This window comes from Condylostylus longicornis, unplaced genomic scaffold (assembly GCF_029603195.1).
Source record: "Condylostylus longicornis isolate FDR11 unplaced genomic scaffold, ASM2960319v2 ptg000074l, whole genome shotgun sequence".
Lineage (NCBI taxonomy): Eukaryota > Metazoa > Arthropoda > Insecta > Diptera > Dolichopodidae > Condylostylus > Condylostylus longicornis.
In genome coordinates, this window is record NW_026578042.1 from 1,354,753 (window position 1) to 1,379,781 (window position 25,029).

The following is a 25,029-nucleotide window of genomic DNA, read 5'->3' on the forward strand; positions in this document are numbered from 1 at the left end:
ACTGGTTGCAAATGCAATCATACAGTTGCATCAAACAATTGCAAATTAAAAATATTTGTGTGTGTTAGAAAGCCCTAAAACCTGTTTAAATAATTAATAAAAAAATTTAAATTCGATTTTTTGCTATTTAAAAAAGAAAATTTATTTTGTTTTTCTTGAATAAGTAAGTAAGTATTAATTATTATCGAATTTAGTAATATTTGACACGTAATTACTCAATAACAAATCACTTTCACAAGTTTAAACATTTTTTTTTCAGTTTATCAGTTTGTTATGACGGTTGTTTATCGGTTGTAGTATTTTTTTTTTTTTAAATAAATAATATTTTGTTTTTTGTATTTTCTAGACATGATGTCGTAAATCTTTTATACTTACACGACCACTTCTTATACTTGTTATTTTTTCTCTATATTTATGAGTATATCGTGAACATTGTACACAAACTTGTATACTTGCTCGTACATTTCTATAAATTAATCCAAGTTGTTTGTTATTATTGTGTTTATTTATGTTTATGTTTTGTCTATGTTTCTGTTTTATGCTTGAATAACCATTGTAGTGTAGCCCAAAGGCAAAATATCGTAATTTTGATCAAGTTTTTTCTATGTACTTATTTAGTAAGTTTACATGAAATTTATACACTATTCATATTTATTTTATTTAAAAAAAAAGAAAAAATCAAGTAGATTTTTTATAAATCTTGATTGATTTTATTTTTTTATTGTGTTCTTTTTTAATTTTCATATATTTTAAGTTTTATAAAGTGTAAGGTGTTAAAAGAACAAGCTCTTAAGATAGTGCTATAGTGTAGGTTATTTAGGGAAAAATTAAATGGAGGTAATTCTTTGCATATATATAGTCACTTTAATCACATAAGCTGCATTTGATTTAAATTTTAATATAAAATTACGATATTCCTTGCAGCATAAGCAATATAACAACAGAAAAGCGACTTAATACTTAATTTACAAATTGAAATGAATTAGCATTAAGTATATTTTCGAGATATACTTTGTAAATTCGTATGTTGATTCGTATAACGCATTGACGTATGTAGTACTTTAAGATTGTTCAAAATTTGACACTTATATAAATTTGACATAATACGAAACTTGAAGAAAAAACAAAGGTCAAATCAAAAGTTTCTGTAATTGTTCGTCAATAAGTTCTTTAAGCAAATATAAAAAATAATTCTGTCTGCATATTCAAATGCATTCAATTATTGATTTTTGTACTTAATATAAATGCATATTAATTATATATTTATACGTGCACCCATACATACACATACATACATATATACGTGCATAATTTTCATGAAATAAAATTTCATGCTTAGTTAATCATTCAATCTGCGATTTTGCTCTTGTTTTTTTAATTTATTATAAATTTCAAAATGAATGAAATTTGTTGTCATGTTAAAATTATTTATTATAGCAAAATTTTTTTTTAATCCAACGTAATCTCGAAACCTAAAGTAACCTTAAATGGCAACATTAATTTGTACTTAAATTACAATTAATTCATTTTTATTTTTTTTTACTGTTTCACTCTTCATGCAGTTTAATTAAGTATTTTTTTAGTGAATAGCTAATTTTAATAAAATCAGAAAGTGATTTGTTTGACAGAAAATAAAATTTTTAAAAGTATATACGAATTTAATACTAATGTATGTATATGTAATTGTACGTTGTACCTTTGACACTTCAAGCTTGAATGATTTGAATTGAAATTTAATTATGTAATTTTGAATTTTTTTATTAATGTGTTTTTGAAAATACAATAATCATTATGTTTACAAATTAAGTAGCTTTAGCAATTTGTCAAAATATAATTAAGCGTACACATGTATATATATACGTATTTAATATATTCATGTACTTATTTGTGTAATATATGTACATATGCTCACAGTACTCGTTTACAATCATTCACAATATTAATTCTATGCGTATATTGTATAAATTGTTTATCTTTGAACAAGTGTCACGTTTGATATTCTTGTATGATTTCCTTTCTTTTTCGAAATTTATTGTATCAAAAAAAAAAATTAATAAAAGACTTGATATGAATTCAATTTGAATTTAGAGCAAGGACAAATTCTTATGTTATATAATATAAAAAATAAAGTTTTGTACATCTATTAAATTGATTTTCATATTGTTAAATAAACACGAATATTTCTTAATGAGAAAAGTTTTAAAATTTTTTGACAAAAAATCATAATATTGCACACATATACATATGTATGTACAAATACTCAAAATATTGTGAATTCACATACAAGTAAGTTATTATAAATGTACTCATGTGAATACTTTCATATAAAGTACTTTACGGAGCTGTTATACGTATGTTTATCTAATATTAAACAAATTAATTAGCATCCGCTACTGGAGTTCTATTGTCTCCTGGTCAATATAATTGTAAAGATTTAAATTGACCCATTTTCACTACAATATACAATATTTAACAGAGCATTCAAGCTTTAAGCTTATTATTAATATACTTAGTTGATTCTAATTCGCGACCAAAGCAGAAAGCTGGCACATGTTTTATCTCTTATGATAATCAAATTTATAAAACACGCTTCGTTTTGCCTCCATTTTGCAAGTTCTACTCAAAAAACTGAAGTTAAGTCTTCAATTTGACTATAGAAAAATTTGGTTCAATTATGCCTCCATCTGATTGAAATCTAGAAAGAAATTTCGATTAAGTAAGTATAAATATTCTTTAATTTATTTTACCTTTAATGTTACCAATCATTTTTCTATACATATTCAATATGTACGAGTAACCACAAAAAATTATGGTAAAAAAAATTGCCATTCTATTCCTTAATTAGAACGCCTCAAATATCGCCTCTTTATATGAAATCAAAAATCTTAATTACATTTCATTCATCTGCCAAATCAATCATAAATACTTTCAAAAGCTTCACTCAAAAAAAAATTGAGCTTGAAATCTGTCATGATAAAAAAACATCAAAAAAAAGAACAATACTTGCTGCTTCTCTTCTATTATTTGAGTCTAATTTGAAAAAAAAAAAATTTTTTTTTTGAATAATGGTGAAAATGTACTTTAAAATTATTAATAAAAGCAAAAACAACAACAAAATCAAATTTTCACAGCTCACAAATACATACTTAATTGGATCAGCTCAGGTGCTAATATAAATCAACTAAAAAATTTAAAATCCAATCTAGTATAAAAGACAGGTAGAATGAATAAATTTTTCATTTTATGTTTGTATTAATGTGAAGCTGAATTTTGCTTTTGGTGCGCTGCCGGTAAAGGTGACCGTTTTTATTATCTTTTTTTTTTCTATTAACAATATTCTGGTGAATCATCCACCTCATCAATATTTTTATTTTTTCTTAATAAAAAATAAATTTAAAAACAATAACAACTCTATACATAAAATTATACTCTAAATAAAGTTTAATAAAAGAAAAAAAACCCAAACATTGTTAAGAGCGAAAACAAAAACAAAAATTTTATTTTTTTACGGTCGTACGACTACGTATATCCGCCACAATTGTGGTATTAAAGTTCATTTGAAAAAGAAAAACAAAATGCAATCGAAATACAAGTTTTGGTTATAAAAATCAAAACAAAAAAAAAAAAACAAATCAAATTTGTATTGTAAACTGAGGTAACAAATAGGTCAAGATACCAAGAAGCGAATTTATTGCTTACAAATAATGACTATATTGCTGAAGTTTTCGATTATTTACTTAGTTGGTAGTTTTCCGATATGTAAATTATAAGCAACCATAATTTTTATAATTCTTTAATTTTTTTTACGGAAATGTGATTCATTTGAAATTCAAAAATTTATTGTCAGAAATTTTGTTAGAGTATTTATATTTAACTGTCATTTATTAATTTTAAAAATTGACAGAATGTTGTTGACACTGCTAACATTAACTGACAACAAAATTGTTCTCTTTTTTAAATACACGATTTGAGTTATGCTATTAATACCTTCTTGAATCCTAACCCTTTAAAGAGTTTGTTCAAAATACTCTACGTGACTAGAAGGTGCAACAAGTGCTAATGGTATGTCAGTGCAAACACATTATTAATAATTTTAACAATTTTCTACATAAATGCAATTTACGAATGCAATCGTAGCGATAATCATAAATGACAACTAGTATATGAATCCACTAATTTGACAGATATTGTTTTCTTTTTTTTTATGTTATTTTACTTATAACTGTTTATCTACGGTTTTCCTATTGTGTGTTTTATTTACCGGCAATATTTTTGACACTTTTTTTTTTGCAACTTCTATAAAACGTATATATGTAATTGTTGTTTACTACTTAAGTATTGTACCACTGTCGCCTACGGTACAAAGAGAGTTACTCAACCGTTCACATTATACTGAGCCACAAGAGTAGGACTCTTTTGCATTGCAACAAATTAATATTTATTGAATTCATATTCAAAATTTCATTTTCTCCCATTCTAGTTATTTTTGAACATTGGCAACACTTAACAAAATATTTTTTTTACTGATAAGATTACTGATTTTACAAAAATTGATTTACCATCCTCTCTTTTTCTCTCAGTGTTATAACTGTAAATTTTCATAAAATATGATAAATTTGAACCCAAATCAAAATTTAACTAAAAACATTTTTAAAAAAACCCGAAATTTATTAAATTCAATAAAATGACGGTAAAACTTCAAAAGAATCGTACAATCACATTAAACTCGTAACCAAATTTTACAAAATTTAAGAAAAATTTAAAAAAAAAAATTAAATGATTTACAACTTTTTTACTTAAGACAAAAATAAAAAAAAAAACACATTTTTCTTAAACAACAAAGGGAAAAATTTTTAATATTTTAAGAGATGTAGAAAAAAACTTAAAGTTTTTAAAATAATGACGAAAAGTTTGCCTACTCTTTTATTTTTATTGTCGCTAGATTTTAAGAATAGACAATGGTTTTATGATGTCGTCTGATGAATCAAAAATAAATAATTCTTTTAAAATACAATAATAAATATGCCCAAAATTTAAATGTGACACAAAGAAGAAGATGCCCCACAATATTATAGAAAAGCATTAACTTCAATACCATTAAAATTCATGTGCATCCATGAAAATTTTTAAATATTTCTTTTTCTTTGCATTTCCTATTCATGGGAACGATTTTGTATTGTGTATATATTTGAGAACAAATAGGTGGGCGCTACTGATTTTCCAAAGTTATTGAGGAATACTTTTAAATTTGTTAGTTTGTTTGTTAAAAATTTAAGAGATAAATTGATTTTTATAAAGGCAAGAAGTAGCTAAATGTTTACTAAAATAAAAGAATGGTAATATTATTTAATTGAACTATGTGACGAATATGTAGGCATGTTAATTTACTGTTAGGTATAAGTTTTAATAAAAGATATAAAAAATATGAGTTCAAAAATAAAATTTAAATAAACCAAATAAATATTTTACAATGGAAAATCACAAGATAATCATAAAATTATTTAGATTTTCTTGTCAGAATTTTGAGCGTTTAATTAAAAAATTTATTTGTATATGCGAAACACATGGTATGTTATGCGATAAGTAGTTTTCGAAAATTTTTGTTTATATATCGAAACATGTCTATCCGAATATTAACACTTTTTATTATGAGTATTAAGTGACATTGAGTGTTAACCGACACTGAGTATTAATCGAAACAAAATTAATAACCGACACTAAAGTAATTTTTTCTATCAGCCGCCTGATTTAATTTTAAACGAATTCGGTTTAGGGGACTAATATATTTGATTAACTAACTTTGATAAAAATTTGACGGAAAATATGATGAGGTGCAAAAGAACAATGTGTAGTACAAAAGCTAAATTTTACTTATTCGAACTCTAAGAAGTCTGAATTTTTTTTTAAATAAAATTTATTTCCATTTGCTTACTTAGCGTTCTCTTATATAATTTTATCATATTAGTAGTTTAATTTTTGACTCATTTATGTACTCATATTTAACTCTTAAATATATATAGTTACTTACTATCAATATGAAATTCTATTTACATAAAAATTAATTAATTTTAAAATGATGACCTTGACTCTCGACAAAAAAATAAGTCAATTACATACTTAAATCTGCGTGTAATGTTATTGCATTTCTCAGTAGCTTATTAATTAATCTGTTAAATTACTTTCTTTTTATGTGATTCAAGATGATAATATAAAAATTTTCTGATTTGAAAAGATCTACTCATAAAACTCTTTATTTATACTTAGTTTAGAATCATTTTATCGCGTACTTAAACTAAATTAGTTAAGTATCAAAATTCTCTCTCTTGCTCTAAACATTCATTCAAGTAATAGATCTCTTAGCTCTCCTCCTAAATTAAATTAAATTAAATAATATTTCACATGTATAAATCAACTTATTTTTTTTATCCACTTTAAATATTCTAAAATAGATTTTGTTCTTGGCTTTTTTTTAATAGAAAAAAATATTGTGTACTTTCTAGTATATTTATTCAATTTTGCTTATGACACTTGAGTCAATAAAACCCAAAAATTAATGACCCAAAATGTATTTTGTTTGATCTTTAAAGTTTTTGTGTTTGTATACACAAACTCACAAATTATATGTGTGTGCACATATTATTAATGAAAACCTTGATATATTTTGTTTTCTTTAAATTTATTTTGTACTCGTATCTAACAAAAATTTTCTATATTCAATATTATTTTGCATATTTTAGGAAAGTATTAGACATGTTTGGTAACATTAAATTTAAAAATAAAATTATTTAAAATATTGCGTTTCCGGTGTGCACTTACATATTTAGAATTTTTTTTTTTAGATTCACTTGTAAAATAAACAAAGTGAAGGTCTGAATAGAGATTATAATACAAAAGAATATTGTGACACTTAAAAAATAGTTAAACTCAATTTGAATTTGAATAGATTTCCCTTTTACATTTCTTATGTCACTGGGTAATACGAACTGTCAAATTATATTCTTTCTGACGTAAATAGGTGATAATTTAATTTTTATGAATTTAAAAAGTAAGAAATTAGTAAACAACAAAAATTAATTGAAAATATTAAAAATTAATAAATAATTGCGTTAGTCTCAAAAAATTTTTGCTGGTAAATGAAAAAAAACAAAAAACAATAATTGTCAAATTACTCTCTTCAAGTGTCAATTCATTTGTTTTTTTTTTCACTGATTTCTGCACATGATCTCACTACCATTTTCATATATAGAAAAAATATAGTTGTCTCTTAAGTAATATGAATTAGTGTGTGTAGTGTGTAATTCAATGCTATTCAAGGCTTATGTCAACTCCTCGTTACCTAAAATAAAAATAAATAATAAGTTGTTATAGAAATTTAAAATAAAATAACGAAATATTTTGAAAATAAGGGTAAAATTTTGAAACCAAAACTTCAAAATCCCCAGTATTTAGGATTAAGTTACAAAATAATTTAAAAATAAATTTTAATAAAATGCAGATTTATTAGTACTTAAATTTGTATACATACACGTAGACACGCCAATTGTATGTTTACTCAAAAATTATGAAGAATACCAGCTGGCTTCAAATTATGTATACTTCTTATGTGTAAACAAAACAAAATATTTGTCTTTCGTAATTATTTAAGCATTCATAATATGAAATATTTTTAATATTATGTTTTTGTTTAACATTTACTTAATCCTTGATTTAAAATTAAAAAAACGATTATTCTAGTAGGAAGAAAAAAAGTTCAAGTTACTGATGTCTTCACGTAATCATAAGCGTGGTGGCTGATGTTTTTTTTTCTTTTAAGGGAAAATATGAAAAAAAACTCAATTTTTTATTTATATTTTCCAAATTCTGAAAAATTGCCTAAAGGGTTTAATTTTAAATTTTAGAAAATATCTTTTCAACCCTCAAGTTAACAGAATCGTAAAATTTTCTCCAAAAAATTTGTACAAGAGAATAAAGCACATAAATTATTATATTTTTTTTTGACATTTTTACTTCTTAATTTTCCTTCAAAGAAGTAGGTGTATGAATATGTGTATCAGAGTATTAATTTCAAAAAATTTTGACATTTTCCAGTTTTGTTTATATATTTTGCCGAATGTTCGTGCATTATCGGTTGTATATCGATTCTAATCCGATTAAAATTTCATGTATAAGAGAAAATGAAAAAGAATATTTTTTCATTAATGAATTTTAATTACCCTTTTCCAAATATATCCGATTCATTGATGATTCCATTTAACTTCTTCTTCTTTTTTAATTTATTTTGAAGTTTACATTGTAGAATAAAGAGAGTATACATAGCGGTAAAACCCTTTTTAATCAACTAAGTATAAAATATCGTATTTCAAATTGATTTCTGCATTCAATAAGTGCATACATGTATAATAATAATAGTGTTATGCACGTTTTGTGCAAGTAGTGTTGTAATTCATTTTGTTATAGGGTTATATTGTTAATTACCTGTTTGGTTACCTTAAACAGGAACACAGAAGCTATTTTCGGTCGAAATCGAGTATAAAACAAAGTCGATTACAATAAAATTCTCCAAAATTTTAAATGACATTTCAAAGTTTTACCCCATAAGAGCGGCGGCATATACATATACATACTTCCTTAGCCCATTTCACAGTCTTACATAAAATGTGTACAACTATAACTACATTGAGCTCAAAGGGATGTACTTATTTAATTCACTACTCAATTACTTATTGAATTTACTTAATTACTAACTGAATGAATTAAATTACTTATATCAAAAATATAAATTAAAATCCATCATACCTCCCTTAATTTCTATATTTTTAAGAAATCATGTGATCATAAATTTATTTTGTACATTTTTGTAGAGGAAGGCGAACACAAAAAAAAAACATTTTCCAAATTAAGTCATGTAATGCTTAAATATTAAAATTTTCATAATTCTTTTATTCTTTAAAGCCAAATATAAAACATTTTGTCTCCCTTAAACAGTCTTAATATATTCAAGAGAGAAGAAAATTTAAGCATTTTTTTTTACGATTTCTAATACCATTTTAAATCAGATAGAATAACATTTTTATTTTCTTTCTACAAATAAACTGGCTTAAGTAGTGTTATTAAAAATAATATTATTATTTTGTGAGTTTAGTAAATTGTGTTTTGCTACTTATTTCAAAAAGCATGTAGGTCGATAAGCATGTATAAACAAAATATTTAAAAAAATATGCATTTGAATAAAATATAATTTTAAGAATTGTATTCATTGGGTGTGATGAAATTCGGGTTTATTGGGTATTAAACAGTGTGTATACTTTTGTTTTCGGTGTATGTACAATTTATACTGACCGAATTGCAATAAATAAGGGAGTATATGTGATGACACCAAATTTCGGATGTCGAGTTTTCGGTGGAAACGCACTTCTCCATAGTAGAGGGGCGCGAATAAACTATTGTGAATTTGTTTGGACTATGTCACGGATTAACCAACTTTTTAAATATGTCAGACCTCGAGAATTAGAACTTTTTTCGGATAGATTTTACATTTTTCCGCATATTAAGAGAAATAATCAACCAATTTCAAAATGGAACATTTGACAGGTGACAGTTGCTAGCTGACACGTGACAGTTAACGGCTGACAGTTGCCATTTGACAGCTGACAGTTGAAATTTGACAGATGACAGTTTACAGATAGTTTTTCGTAGTTGACATTTGACAATTACCTTTTGACAGTTGACGTTTGACATTAAAACATTTTGAATTTTATTATTCAACATATCATTCTCCACAGTAGGGAAGCTTAAAGATTTTTTTCTCTTTCCAAATACTTACTTTCTTCAAATTAATTAAAGTAATTGAATTTAAATAATACCATGGTACTAAATAAAAAATTTATTTAGCCAATATTTATGCTTTCAACTATAAAATTAACTTTTATCCAAAATCTTTTCCCAGTTTTTTGGATTTTCAAACCTAAAAAGTTGAAATAATCATTCAATTAAATAAATTGCATTCAAATATTCATTTTATTTCCTAAAAAAAATTTGTGCTTTAAATCCTTGTCAATGTTATCCTTTTTTTATAATCTTAAATAAAATATTAAAGTAAACGAAAAGCAAGTAAAAATTTAAACAACCACACCCAAAAAAAAAACAAAACAAAATAGAAATAAAAAAACCAAATAAAAATGAAAACAACGAAAATCCTTTATACAATATTTTTCTTCTTTATCTCATCATCATCCATTTCATCTAGTCTCAAGGGATTCTTTAAAGGTTCTAAAAAATAAAGCACACCATATTCTTTAATGTTTTTGTTTTTTTTTATTTTCCTTACTTACTTACTTTTGAGCAAAAATTTCAACTTAAGCACATTTTTCAATTTTTTCATATTCGAATTTTTTCCAGTGCATTTTTCCCAGTATACTTTAACTTATTTTGGTGCATGTTTGATTGGTATGTGTAATAAAATATGTTCTTAGCGCTCCCCCTAAAACGAAAAAAAATGAAAATAATTTGCATAATGATTTTGTTCTGTTTTAAGATTTCTTAGTACTTAAATCTACAATAAAATAACATTTCTGAAATGAAAATTTTTTGTATTCAGAACTTAAACTATAAAAAGCGATTAATCTCCTTCTCCTCCTGCTCCTCATCCTCCTCCATAATTCAAATCAAATCAAACCAAACCAAAAAATGAAAGGAAGCACTAGTAAAAACAAAAGGAAATTTCATTATTATCTCATTCCTTAATAGCAAAACAAAAAAAAAAAATCAAAGCAAATATTAAAAAACACCGGAATTATAAAAAAAAAAATATATCGTTGAAAAATTATATAGAGAAACAGGAAACTAGGAAACATGATATTCGAAAAATAAATAAAACAAATACAAAAACATATAGAGAGAGAAAAACAATCGAAAAAATAAATAAACTTTCAATTTCAGACACAAAAAATTCCAAAAGCCTGAAATTCCAAATCAAAAATAAAGAGCAAAACACAAGGAAAAATTTGGTAGTTGGTATACACAAACTCATATAAGCCAAAATAAAAAAAATGAGTGCACTAACCCCAAATAACCCCACATAGAAAAAGTAAAATCATTCCAAAAAAAAAATTCAGTCAAAAATTTTATTTTCATTCCAACATTTTTCTTCTTTCTACTCCTACTTTTTTTATGGATTTTCAGAATATTTTCCAATTCACCTTCATTCATACCTACTTCATTTTCTAATCCTTATGCATATCATCATTTACCATATCGTTGCTTGCCTCTACTCAACAAACTTGCCTTTTTATACTTAAATTTACAAATATTTTGGAATTGTGTTGTGAATATGGTGGTAACCATTCGACCACCATCAATTGTACACCAAATATTTCTCTAACAAGTCTTCCTGTCCCTCTCTTCTTTTCAAAAATTCAAATTTTTCCTCCTATTCCTTTTTTTTAAATATTGGAGCGTCTATATTTTCATTTAAAAAATATTGTTGGAAAAAATATCCAATTCCGTTTCATGTCCCAAATAAAAACAAGAAAAAAACTTGAACATCAACAAAATGATGAAAGAAAAATTGTTGAAAGGATCAAAAAATAATAGAAAAAAATTTACAATGCACTTAAAATTGACGAATGCAAAAAACCGAAATTTAAATAATAAAGAAAACATTAAACGACAAGGGAGAAAAATAATTAAAAAAAAAATAAAATAAATAAATAAAAAATTCATTTTTGTTTCTGTTTTTTTTTTTTTATTTTTAATAATAAAAAAGTAAATAAAATGATGAAATGAACAGGAACTAAACAAAAAATACTAATTACGTCCCTTCTACTCCTCTTCACATAAAAGATGTGAAACGTGAATTTTTTTGTTTTATCCTTAAAATTGTATGTGACGAGACCGACCGATAGCGCTGCCGAGTTACTTACTCTAACTCATTCCTTAACATTTCAATCACCATGCACAATACACACGTTTTGAATGAGTAATCAAACCCATTCCAAAATGAGTTTTTTTATTATTTAAATAATTTTTTTAACAAAAAATGAAGGGACATTTTAGTTATATTAAAAAAAGTAATGATTCAAGTCCTTGTATGTCTTCAGGTAATTTAAGAAATGTATATAATTAAAAAAAAAAAACAAAACCTATTATCCTTAAAAAATAATTACAAAACAAAAATGATTGCTAAGTAATAATTAAAATTAGAATATTGGCTGTTGGTTGGGTTTGGTTTTTTTTTTATTAAAATGTTCTGTAAACATTTTCATGCGGTAAAGGACAAGTAATAATTATTTGATAAATTTGTGAGGTCTTAGTATAAGTGTATGGGTCTTTATTAATAAGCAGTTATTTGTAGAAATAAGAATGTGCGATGATGAGAGTGGTAAGCATGAATGAATTTCATTAGAAAGAAACACGTTTGAGTTCAAGATGTTGCATTTTTTTTTTTTGGATACTTATGCCTTCAAATTTAACGCTTCGAAAATTACATTGGTTTGTTTATTATTTAAGTAATTTAAGTATAAACTCTTTGTATTGTGTGTATAGGGTGAGTCCGCTTACCTGTGGAGGGATTTACGTGTGGCCAATGATAATGTCTAAGAAAATATATAAGTTGTCATCAAATGTTACTTCCTCTGCTCAAACTAAAGTGTCAGTCATTTTATTGAAAATAACCATTGAATCTTCCTTAAATTCAGTTTTTGATTTCAATTCAGAAAATGTGTTTGCTGACGGTTTGTTTAATTTTCAGTTTTCTGTAAAATTTATGAAGGCCTCGGAGGATAAGCACAAATTTAAGTCTATATATTAAATCCTCATGAAAATCGTACTAAAATCAATAATTTTAAAATTTCCCAATTAATATCACAAGCACCATTATATGATTTTATTCAATATCACAGTCGGAACGTCTCCTAAAATTTAAGAATTATTTAATACGTAGGTATAGAATTTACTTAGTGAAATTTTTGATGTTTATTGATAATCGTTAAAAATCACAATCTTTTAAATGATCAAATTATTACCATCATTTAATTAAAATTATTATCCTTTATACAATTTTTCAATATCCTTACACATTACTCAGTTTTGTAGCAACAAACCAGAGTTACACAATATTATTCAACTATGTTTATGTACGTATGTATGTAAATGTTCTCGTAAAGCAAGAAATAAATTTTTCTTTTTTTTTCATAGAAAAGTTGGAAATTCCAAATTCCTTTCATGTAAATTTACATAACATTGTACCGGCAATAATAATAAATCTAAAACTTGCAAGGATAAATTCGTCTTTTCTTCCTTTTCTAAATAAAATTTCATTTAATCAAACAACAAACAAGTAGGTATAAAAGAAAAAAAAATTACCCAAATACTCACATCTCGCAAAATATCGAAAAAATTAAATGAAAAAGAATTGTTTTCCTTGCAGTTTATTTTTTATTTTTCAATTTATTGCTTGTCTGTTTGTTATCCTTTTACACGTAATTTTATCGACCCATAGTCGTCGCGTCATGGTAATATTTTTGTCTGACAAATCTTAGCAACAGAATAATAACAACAGAAACATAAACACACATAAAGCCGCAATTTAAAATATAAAAATAAAAATATTTTTGAATATACACACAATTTACATACGTACATACATATGTATGTAGGAAGACTCGAGATATTCAACAGACTTAATATACTAACAGCATAATAAAAATAAATAAGGTGCTACAAATACAAAAGTTATAAAAGAAAATCAAGTATTTTTTTTTTTTGTATTTTTACATTTCTCCCTTTTGTGTTCAAATCCTGCACAACAATAAATGAAAGAAAATATTTCCGAGTCTGTTGAAAATCATGTGATTTGTGTAAAATATTTTTTTTACAATAATTTTATATTCATTCATTCACACACACATGCAGATAAACTTGGTACTGCAGTGTTTTGATTATCACATACTTTTAAGAATTTTCGACTCTTATTTGAATGGAATTATAAAATGTTCTTAGAATTTAAACACGAAAATTACAATACAATGTCAAATAGAGACGAAATAGAACAAGAAAAATACGATTGGAAGAGAGAAAAATTTGAAAAAATGCTCTAAATTTTCAAAAAAAAAACTCTTCTGCAATATAAATCTCCTAAAAAATAATGGTCTTTCAAGGATAGCGTAGTTGAGTCGTCAATTGTGAATTTGATGTCTTTTTGAATAAGTGTTTTTCTTAGTGTCGCTATACGTAATAAATTTGGCAAGCATTAATTTTTTGGCACAAAATGTCAAAAAACTCAATTTCGGGCTGTAATTGTCAAAAATGGCATAAATCTATATTTCCCATGTTACAAAGAAAATTTTTCACTTTTCTGACATTTAAAGTGGACAACATTTTCTCACTTCTTAAAAATTGTGTCACTTTAGAAATTTTTTTTTGCTCTTCTGACCTTACAAGTGATACCAAAAGAGACACTCTCTCAAGAAAACCAACATGTGACTAAAGGAACTAAGATCTTCGATAAACATTAAACTGGAGCTAGAGCTAAAAATAATATGAAATTAAATAATTAAATAATAATGGGAACTCGCACGACAACATTGTAATTATTTTTCAACTCTCTTTTCAACACTACTTTCCTATTTATTTTTATTTTTCAAACATGTTGCCATGTAATAGCTGCAAAGAATGTACCTATATAAAGTTAAATCTAGAAAGTATAATAATAATTTTAATTAGAAAAATTTTCTGCACATTAAAGAAAGAGAAATTTAATAAAAAATAATAAAAAAATAAAACAAATTAAGTATTATGCCGGTTGAATTTTTTGAGGTTATGTTTTAGGATAATATTTTGAATTTGACATTATTTCACAGAAAATCTTTTACAGATATGCGCTGCATGCAATCATGAAAAACATATGAATAAAATGAGAACTAGAATTTCTTTATATATTTTTTTTTCGTTTAGAAACAGAGAGAGAGTGAAAGAGAGAAAGCAAAATAAATATTATTCAAATATTCTTCTCTTATTATATTTATTGCTTACACAAACACAAGAAAACACAGAAAATTATATTTTGCTTTCCGTTTTTGGTGTTATCCGTAAATGAATGACCATATATAGTCAACAAAATATTGAAAGGAATTTTTTCTTTCAATTTACTCAATTTGGAAATTTTCCACAGCTGCACGTATAGCAGAAACATACATGTTTGTGTATGCGTGTGAATGAATTTTTACATTATATTGATTTATATGTGTTGTTATAATATTTACGTATGTATGCGTTTTATGTTATTCTTATATGGAAAAAGGACATAAAAAACATAAGGATAATAAACTCGAAAATGAATAATTTATAGGAAATCCCGTCTTTTTTTTTCATCCTATGTTTTTATCTTTCCTTCATTTTTTTCTTGTTTGTCAAATTATTTTAGATTTTTGTATACAATTTATCTATGTTTAATACATAGGCTTTCTAGTTATATATGTATGTGTGTTCTTTCATCTTTTAAAGGATAATAATATATTCATTTAAGTTCATGAATATGCAATTCTGATAGTATAAAAAAATCCTGTTTTAATATTTTTTGTTTTTGTAATCGGAACACAAACACTATACTTGTACATTAAAACATAAAATGAATCCTTGTAAATTTAAATTAAATATTTAATTGAGAATAAAAAAGAAAATAATTTTTAATATTGAAAAAGTCAGACATTAAATTAGAAAATAAAAAACTATGTAGTTATAGAGAAATGAAATAGTGTAAATTGACATTTATGTTTGATGTGTTTAAATATTTACAGCCCAATTATAGTACTTTGCTATCGGAGAAACAAAACCATATGTTCCATCCAAGAATTTCTACATAACTATAGATGGCCTACATTCTTTTTTAATTTAGGTGCATTGAACTTTTTGTCTATCTTATTTTTGTATAATGTTGTGAATGTAAATTCAAAGTTTAATGACCAACATTTTTTAATAGACTTTTATTTTGTGTAGATTAAAGAATAATATTTGATTAATTAAATAGTGATAAAGAGGAAAAATATCGGAAATATTATTATTATTTTACATAATATTTTTACAAGAGATCAGTGCTGCCAAATTGATTAGTTCATATATCTTCATTTATTTTTAATTAAATTTTCATCTTGAAGATTCGATAAATAATAATTTTTATAAAGTCTTCGAGATCTTTAATCCAAGTTCAGTTGGAAAAAGTAAGAAAAACTAATAATACGCAGAATGACACATGGTGTCATAAACCGTTTTCACATTTATATAATGCGGCAAGTCAATTTATATAGAATTATCAAATTTAGATATTTGGTTAAGCATTTCTGAAATTAAAATCGTTGAATTGATATACATTTATTGAAATCTAATCAAATATTAAGAATTAATACAAAATCTAAAGTTAAGAGAGTCACAAATTTTTGTGGTATTGTTACTCTAAGTATCGCTGCACCATCTATTTGCAAGTAGTTACACTTTCTATACTGATAAAATCGATAAACTTTAACAATTAAAAGCAATCGAAAATATTAGTCATTCAAACATTTAAAATCCATGGTTCTGCTAAAATTAACGAAATGATCTCAATAAATCAAATGTAATTATTAAGTACTTTACATTACCACCATTATTATTCTACTTAAATATGTTTTTATTTACTACCTCCACATTTCTTCTTCATCAATATTGGAGCAATCAAGCTATACTGCTAAATTCACCAGATCTAAAACTATTAATTAACAATGACTTTTGAAATTTCAACATAAAATTTACAAACTTACAATTTAGGGATTTCGAAATCTTTTAAATGACATGAAAATGAAACACAAATGATAAATTATTCTAAAATAATGAAATGACATTTTTCATAATGGTATGCCCTCTAAATGAATTCAATACAAATTCTTAATTTAATATTTTGATAGTTTGTTGTAATAACAATTTTTTGGGGTAACTTTTAGTATTTGCAATAAAAATTTGGAAAATTTTCCCTTTTTTTTTTAAAATCAAAATGGTTTTGATTTTATGCTTGATTTCTTGAATACTGCCAAAATTGTTATAAAGAAATTTAAGGGTTTTCCGTCAATGATTTTATTTTATAAAAAAAAAGGGTCCAACTCATACCCGTACATTATTAAGTTAAAATGAACTCTAATACGATTAAGTATATGAATGGCTTGCAAAAAAAAAATTTTCTTAGGGAAATGTCAAGACCAACTGTTATTGTAGTATAGTCATTTTTAAAAGTTTTTTGAAAAATTTATGATTGTACATACTGTTTTTTTTTTACTTAAGTTTGTTACAAAAAGAAATTATTTTTTTTTTTTATTTTTAGTATTTTTTCTATAAAAGTTTTAATATATTTAAAAGAAATTCCTTACAATTTTAAGTTTTTTGGAAATATTATTGAGTTGAATAATTTTAAAGTTAGAATTACTGAAAAACCAAAATGTTCTTAAAAATTCGCTTGTGTCCGTTCATTTTTCGGTTTTTTTTGCCGGTTTGCAAAAATTCATACTATAAGATAATTATTATAAGTACTTAAAAAAATTATTTTCCTAATAAAAAAAGATTTCAGCTTACCTCTCGTTATTGTTAAGCTATAGTGGCTTTTAACACACTGTCCTAAAAATGTCAGTCGTTGACAGCTTTATTACATAGAAACCATATCTCAGGAATAAAAATTTCGCCTCTCATTTTTCCTATACCTAAAAATAATCCAATATAATAATGTCCGAATATTAAAATAACTTTTTAGACTTGCCATTATTTTGAAATCAATTTTCTTTCAATTTTCTCCTACACACGGCAACTCCGAAGTATTTATGTTTTTGCATTTTTTTTCGCTTGTAAATATTTGGCCAAAATTAATTATTTCAAAATTATTAATTTTCATCGAATTTCCAAAAAAGTTCAAAGGCAGCGGAAAATTGTTATACATTCTCTTCCACAATTAACATAATATTTCTTTAGTGATTTAACTGTATTTCCACTCTTAAAATCAAATTTTTAACTTAAATTATGAAAATGAAATATGCTGCCTTGCAAACCATTTGTCTTTATCGACCTAATTTTCGTAACTTGTATAAAAAATATAAATTTTTAATATCACAATTTGTAATAGAAAATCAAGAAGATGCTTTTTAATTTATTCAACATTTTACTTAGATCAACCTTACTGACCTTATACTAAAAAAAAATTTCTAAACTTGTTTTTTATTTTCAATGAAATTTAAAATTTTCCACAAAATTGTTACTTTTAATTTTTATTCAAGCAATAACTGCATTAGCATCACAATTCACCATTCTCTTTCATAAATGTACACTTACTTTTCAAAAAAAAAAAAAAATTAAATCTCTCTTTCACTTTTTATATATTAATTTTTTTCTCTTTCACTCAGGAAAATCAGGACAAAACATTGTTTATTCCCTTTACAGTTTTATATATACTTACATACATGCATGTATGAGCAGTAGTTATACTACTTAGCGAGTATACAACACGTTGTCTATAATTGTCTGCATTGAAGGAAAAAGAAAGAAAAGAAAAAAAAATTCACAATTTAATCTCAACCTACATATTAAATTGAATGACCCAACCGAGAAACCTTTTTTGTGACCTAATAAAAATTAGAAAAATTTTCAATTCATGAAATCAATTTTTTTCTGTTTTGTGCTGCTGCTGCTGCCGATTTTGTTCTTCTGATTTTAACCTTCTTTTTTTTATACAATTTTTAAATCTTGAAGTAATGAGAAAACCATTTATGCTGTAAGACAAAATTATTTTTGTATTTTTTTTTTGATATTTTTTTGCCAACAGATAAAAATTTTCCATTTTCTTGAAAATTTCCTCTTAATTTCAGTGCATTTTTTTGTTACAAAGTCAATAAAATATGAAGATTAAAATTTAAATTGTATGGTTGTTGTCCAACTTGAACAATAAACCATTGATTACATATTTCTCTATATACTTATAACTAAATTACAAATTTAATTTTTCACAATAATTTTAATAATTTTAATAATTTCAATAATTTTCTATAATTTTTTTTATCAGTGTAATTTTGTTCATATAATTAGAAGAAATAATTCTGTGATTATCAAAAAAATTCGAAATTTTACGAAAAATATTGCAGTAATTCGAAAAAATCATTCGATATCTCACTTTTATGTTTGAATTTATTTGATTAGCAAAAAATTCACAATCACTTTTTAATATAAGTACTAGTGATGGCAAGTGAGTGTGAATGGAACGCAACTTGTTGTTCAATAAAAATTTGAAATCATTTGAATTCAGCAGTCATCAACATAACAATTTATTCACCATCATAACACTCTTATAATATTTACTTAAATTCAATAGAATTACAATTTAAATTTTTGTAAAATTAAAAACTTTTTCTTTTAAAACTTGTTTCAATTTTATGGTACAGTAGGTATCTGGGTATTTTTTATGCAATTTAAATAAGTAAGTAGGTAAAATATTAGTGATAAAAATCAAATTATCCCGGAAAATTTTGTATATTTCTTTCTGCGTTTTATTTTTTTCTTGTTTTTCCAAGGAAGGAGCCAAAAGTCTCAACTAAATTCCACATATATTTAAATGCAAACACATTGACTTATGTGCAATATATAGAGAAGTGTGTTAAAAATTTAAGCTGCTAAATTAATCGTTTTTATAACTACGCTACAATTTTTTTTTATTGCTACATGTTAAGTGTTATTTATAGTTGGTATAAATCTGGTTTTTCTGTTTTTTTTTTCTTATAAAATGTGTAATCATTAAAAATAAATAAGAAAATCATATATAATGAAAAAAATTTATACAGTCAAAACAACTTTTATTATAAAGTAACAACTATCACTTTTAAAAAACATAATATATAAGTAAGTACTAAATACTTAATATATGTTTGGATTATGCAAATTTACGAGGTGTATTCTATAGGATTTTAGAAGATGAAAGACATTTTAAAATTTACTTTAAACAATTGTGATATTAGAAAATTCAAGTAAGCATTTAAAAGATTTCGAACTTATTTTGACAAAATTTATTTTAAAAATGTTAAGCCATTTATTATCGTTGACGATATTTTATAAGTAAAGAAAATGTTTATTAATTACAATATCAGCAATCAAAACTTGATCTTCATCTTCTCGAGTGTTAAATTTAGGTACAATCCAGTGTACATGCTCTTTTTAAATAGGTTTAAAACTTTGCTTTATGAGGTGAAATAATTAGTTAATATTTGGTAGTTTTTGAATATGAATATAGGGAAGCCAGCTCCGTTGTCAAAGTTATATTGCTATATGGTGGAAAGTTCACCCGAGATTCTTGATAGCAAGATCAAATACCGTTAAAATTAATGGCTGTAAGTCATTGTATATCAATAAATAAACACGAAAACTAAGCTGTACTTCTTAAATACAGAAATACAAATTGTAAGGATTGTAGCCGACTGCCAATATATTCGTGCTAATATACTATATCTCATATCAAAAAGTGGGAAAACTATAGGAGCTAATTACTAAGTTTATTTTTCTAAAATTTTGCATTGCTACTTAAAATTACTACATATAAATCAACTCTCGTAAATAATGCTTAAGTAAATTAAACAATTATTCACCATATTAACATATTTTAACTTTATGCTTCATATACAAACATATGTTTAGCATACATTTATATAATAACTTTCGTCTTTTATACTTTGTACACATTCAAATTGCAATTTAGCACTTGTTATAAAGTAAGTCAACCTTTTCAATACGCATTGCGTGTATACGTTGAATTGGAATATAAGTATAAAAATCTAACAAAAATATGGAAATTTTCAACCTGATGTAAATTGTGAATTTTCCTGTTTTCAAACCAGATGCATACTTACATATATGAAAACGTACATAATTTTTACTTGGTAGAATTACGATAATAAATTGAATTTCCAATAAAATGAAAAACTTATATAGCCATTCATTCAATTCAACTATTGATAATCTTTATTATTTTCATATATTGAAATGTTAAAGAAAATTTTATCAATGAAAAAAAAATATTGAAAAAAAAACCGGAAAGTATCATTGATTGGAGCTTTACTTTCCGAGTTTTTACGCTTCATGTGATTAAACACCTTTCTTTTTAACCGGCTTAAAAAAAAATATAAACTATTTATAAAAAGAAAGAAAAATATAAGAAAATTGCATCGACAGCAGCTGTCCACTTAATATTAAAAAATCTCTTTTTTGCTGTTGGATTTTTATAGCCAACTGCTTATCTGCGAATTATTTGCAAGTAAGTCGTGTATACTTGAATTGAATGGAATCAAGGAAAACTAAAAATAAAAAAAGTTTTCATTTTCATTTATAGTTGAGCAAGAGGGTTTTTCTTAAAAACAATATCTATAAGTGTCGGACATATATAAGTACTCAATGTTCTCCGACGCGCAGAACTTGATCAGTCCTGTTCATAATTGTCACGTTTTTCAGTTGTTCCGTGCAACGGAACAATACGAAAATTCGAAAAATAAGCATCGGGATTACACTCATGAATTCACTGCGAAAACTCAAAATTCAAAAATGTGATAAATATTTTGACAACTAAATATATGTATGTCATCTGTCAACGATGATTTTACCTGTTGTTAAATTTAAACGCTAAAAATACGACTTCAAGGTTATCATATCATATACATTAGATTTTTGTTTTACAATTTACTTTTGCCAAAAAATTTGGGAACGAAAATAAATTGCACGACAACACACTTTAGTACTAATGTTGGAAAGCAGTTATTTTAATTTAGATTTTGTCAAAATTTGATCACGAAAAAACACGACAAGCTACAATTATTGTTGTTAAGAATTTACTCAAAGCCCTTTTTTTTCACATAACATGAATTAACATAGAATTGTAAATAAACATTATACATAACATTTTTTTTAAATATTTACATAATAAATTCACCTGAATAAATTTTAAAAATATTGTTAAAATTTCACGTTGTTTTAAAATTGAGCCATATTTTTCGATAAAAAGTCCGGGTTTGAGCGAAATTTCAATCGGACTCCTGATCACTTTGCGTTCTAAAGTTGGTTCGTTATAATTTTATGCAGATTATTTAAATTTTCTAGAACTTTTTTGGCTTTATGGAAATTAAAGAAATTATTGTGCATATATTAAAATATTTTTGTAATTAAATAAAACAGACTTGCATGAATTGAAAGCCGCAATCTATTGCTTATGTTTTTCATTAATTAATTTTTATAAATTACTTAGTGTTTCTTAGAAGTTCTAGTTCTAGTTAATAATTTCATACAGTTTTGCTAAATAATCAAAATATTTATTTTAAAATTTCTTATTTTAAATATTTAATAATAAATAAAATATTTTATAAATTTCTTAATAATTAATAAAAATTATTTTTTTTTCTAATTTCAGGTAAGCTCAATATAGAAACTATTTGGTATCATTGAAACCATTTTGCCAGTAAGTTATCAAATAGAATTTAGTTAGCTAAAATGTAAAAAGGACCTTCCTGCTGAACATTTTTTTATGAATTCAAATAAAATTTAGGATTAATAAAATTTCTGTACTGTAGAGTTTATAAAAATAATATTTCTCATTTTTCTCCTTAATTTTCCAAAACAAAAGATCTCCTTCACCATTTTCACAAAACATTTTCTCTATCTACTTACAAAAATTGTATTTTTCAAAGTCAATTCTTATTCTTATCCTTAAAATATTACTTTGTTTCCTTCAAATTAGTTGCTATTCATCACATGTTAATCAGTGGTATTAAGAAAAGAAAGACAAAACATAATGTCATTAGCATATTGTCAGACTTCGATTCTCAAATTCAACCCCCAATTTATTTACAAATTTTGTGTTTTCACTTTAATAAAATTTTTTTCGAAAATGCAAAAAGGAAAACCACTAAAAAGAAATATTGCAAGGGCATTTCCCTTCTATTTTCTTTTGCCTGTTAGGCTAAAATATTTCTACCGTCATTTACAAAAGTAAAATCATAAATCATTATAAATAAAATTTTTACTTTTATATTTTTCATATGCAAAAAAAAAATTTGAAAGAAAATGTATAACAAAAAAAAACAATCCCAAAAACTAAAATGAATGCAGACTAGACAGGAGTGTTTTAAATATTTTGGATATAAACAAAAAAAAAATACACCCAGGACGACAACAGACGGCGGTGACATAACCCAGTACAATGCCTTCTTTTTTTTTTTTGTTCATTCATAGAATTTAAAATGCAACCTAGATAACAAAAAACTACAACAATAGCAACACATAAAGATTAAAATAATAAAAAAGGTAATAGAAACTCTCTACAATTTCTCTTTTTCGTATGCTTGCTGGCTGCTTTCTATAATTTTTTATTATTTTATTCTTAGGGGTGAATTAACTATATGGAACGCATCTTAAGACTTAAGGAAAACTTCATCTTTTTTAGCCAAATAAACTTCCAAACCGAATTAAAAATTTTCTTTACGATTGAGGGCTTTTCTTCCCTTTAATTCCAGAGATTTTTTTTTTAAAGAAATAAATAGCTAGTCTTGTCTTCATTGTTATCCCAAGAAGGATAACGATGAAATAATTTTTCACAGATAAAAGTATGTATGAAAAAAAAAATTGAAATGTTGTTAAAATTTAGAAAAATTTTTCATGATTGCAAAAACAAAAAAGAGGAATTTTCTTTTTGTTTACAAGCCAAGAATAAAAAAATTTCTTGTATCTCTTTTCGATCAAAAATTCCCCTCTGGTGTATATAGTGAGAAGAATATTTGATTTCTTGCAAATTTTGGGTATTTTTGGTACGAAATTGAGTTTGAGTGTTGTTCTTCATTGATTATAAGTTATTTTTAAAGTACAGGATAAAGACGTGCTTTTAAAAAAAAAATGTAAATCAAAGCAAGCTATTAGGGTTGTTCTTTAAAAATGTGATATAATGTAAGAATTCAAGTCAAATCACAAACCTCTACAGTGTATTTTACATGAATGCAGAAATTTTCTTACTTGCCGACTACAATTTTGTTAAATATCAAGTTAGATACTGGCGTTAGCTCCGACCCTTAGCCTAGTAAATGAAAATATCTCAAACTTCGTAGTACCGTTTGTCACGCAAAATTTAATTACAGCACAGACGTATCTTCTTCCTAGGCGTATTGTTGTATTCCACCACTCTGATAACTTAGAACAGCGTTTTGAACTAATTAACATTATAAAATTGAAGCTTTATTAACAATTCAATTCAAAAAATATAAAATCAATATTATAAATCCTTACCAATATCCTTCCAGATACGTCAAATTTCTGAATGTATTGCATAGTAAAGTCATAAAATATTATCAAAAGTATGGCGGCTATACATAAAATATCTGTTTTTGCAATTCCCTCAAGCATTCAAGCATTTTTTTTTTCTATTTCCAATATATTCTGTATTATCGTCTATCTGCATTTATACAACACATTTATTCTAATACTTGTAATAAAGATTTTGTGGTAGAATTTAACATAAAAAACTAGATAAAAATAAAATGAAAACCACGCATTTTAAATACCGAAAAAGGATAAATTTACATCTAGTCTACATTTCTTCTTACACCTTTACAATCACAGCACATAACTATTATATTCATAATGTTAACACATACATGTACGCATATTATATAAAATTTTGAAAATCTAGAAGATAGAAAACTAAATGAAATAGTAAATTACAACTTATAAAAAGTATTTCCGAGTTTATTTTCATTACTACTCTTGTAATTCCAACCACATTTCCGTTTTTTTTTCTTCTGCAGTTTCTTTGTAGTTAATCACACAGAAATTCATTTCTATGGACCATAAAATAAATAAATAATAAAGGTGGCTCTTTAAGTCTAATGGAATGTTTTTAAGATTATTATAAGCTGTAAAAAAAAGGATCTTTTTGTACAAAAGAAAGGAAGAAAGAGAAGAAAAAGACTGCTTTTTTTTCTCTCATAAGCATTAAAAGGCAGCCAG

At 24.8% G+C, this 25,029-nt stretch overlaps 1 protein-coding gene across 1 annotated transcript in view; it reads left to right on the forward strand.

Annotated features, from left to right (window-relative positions):
• Positions 1–22,596, forward strand: part of LOC129612506 (probable serine/threonine-protein kinase DDB_G0282963) — a 74,483-nt gene extending 51,887 nt beyond the window's left edge. The window contains exon 11 of the mRNA XM_055526149.1: positions 22,445–22,596. Within this exon, the coding sequence (XP_055382124.1) occupies positions 22,445–22,448 (4 nt within the window). The 3' untranslated portion in view covers positions 22,449–22,596. The remainder of the gene's footprint in view (positions 1–22,444) is intronic.
• Positions 22,597–25,029: the final 2,433 nt, after the last annotated feature.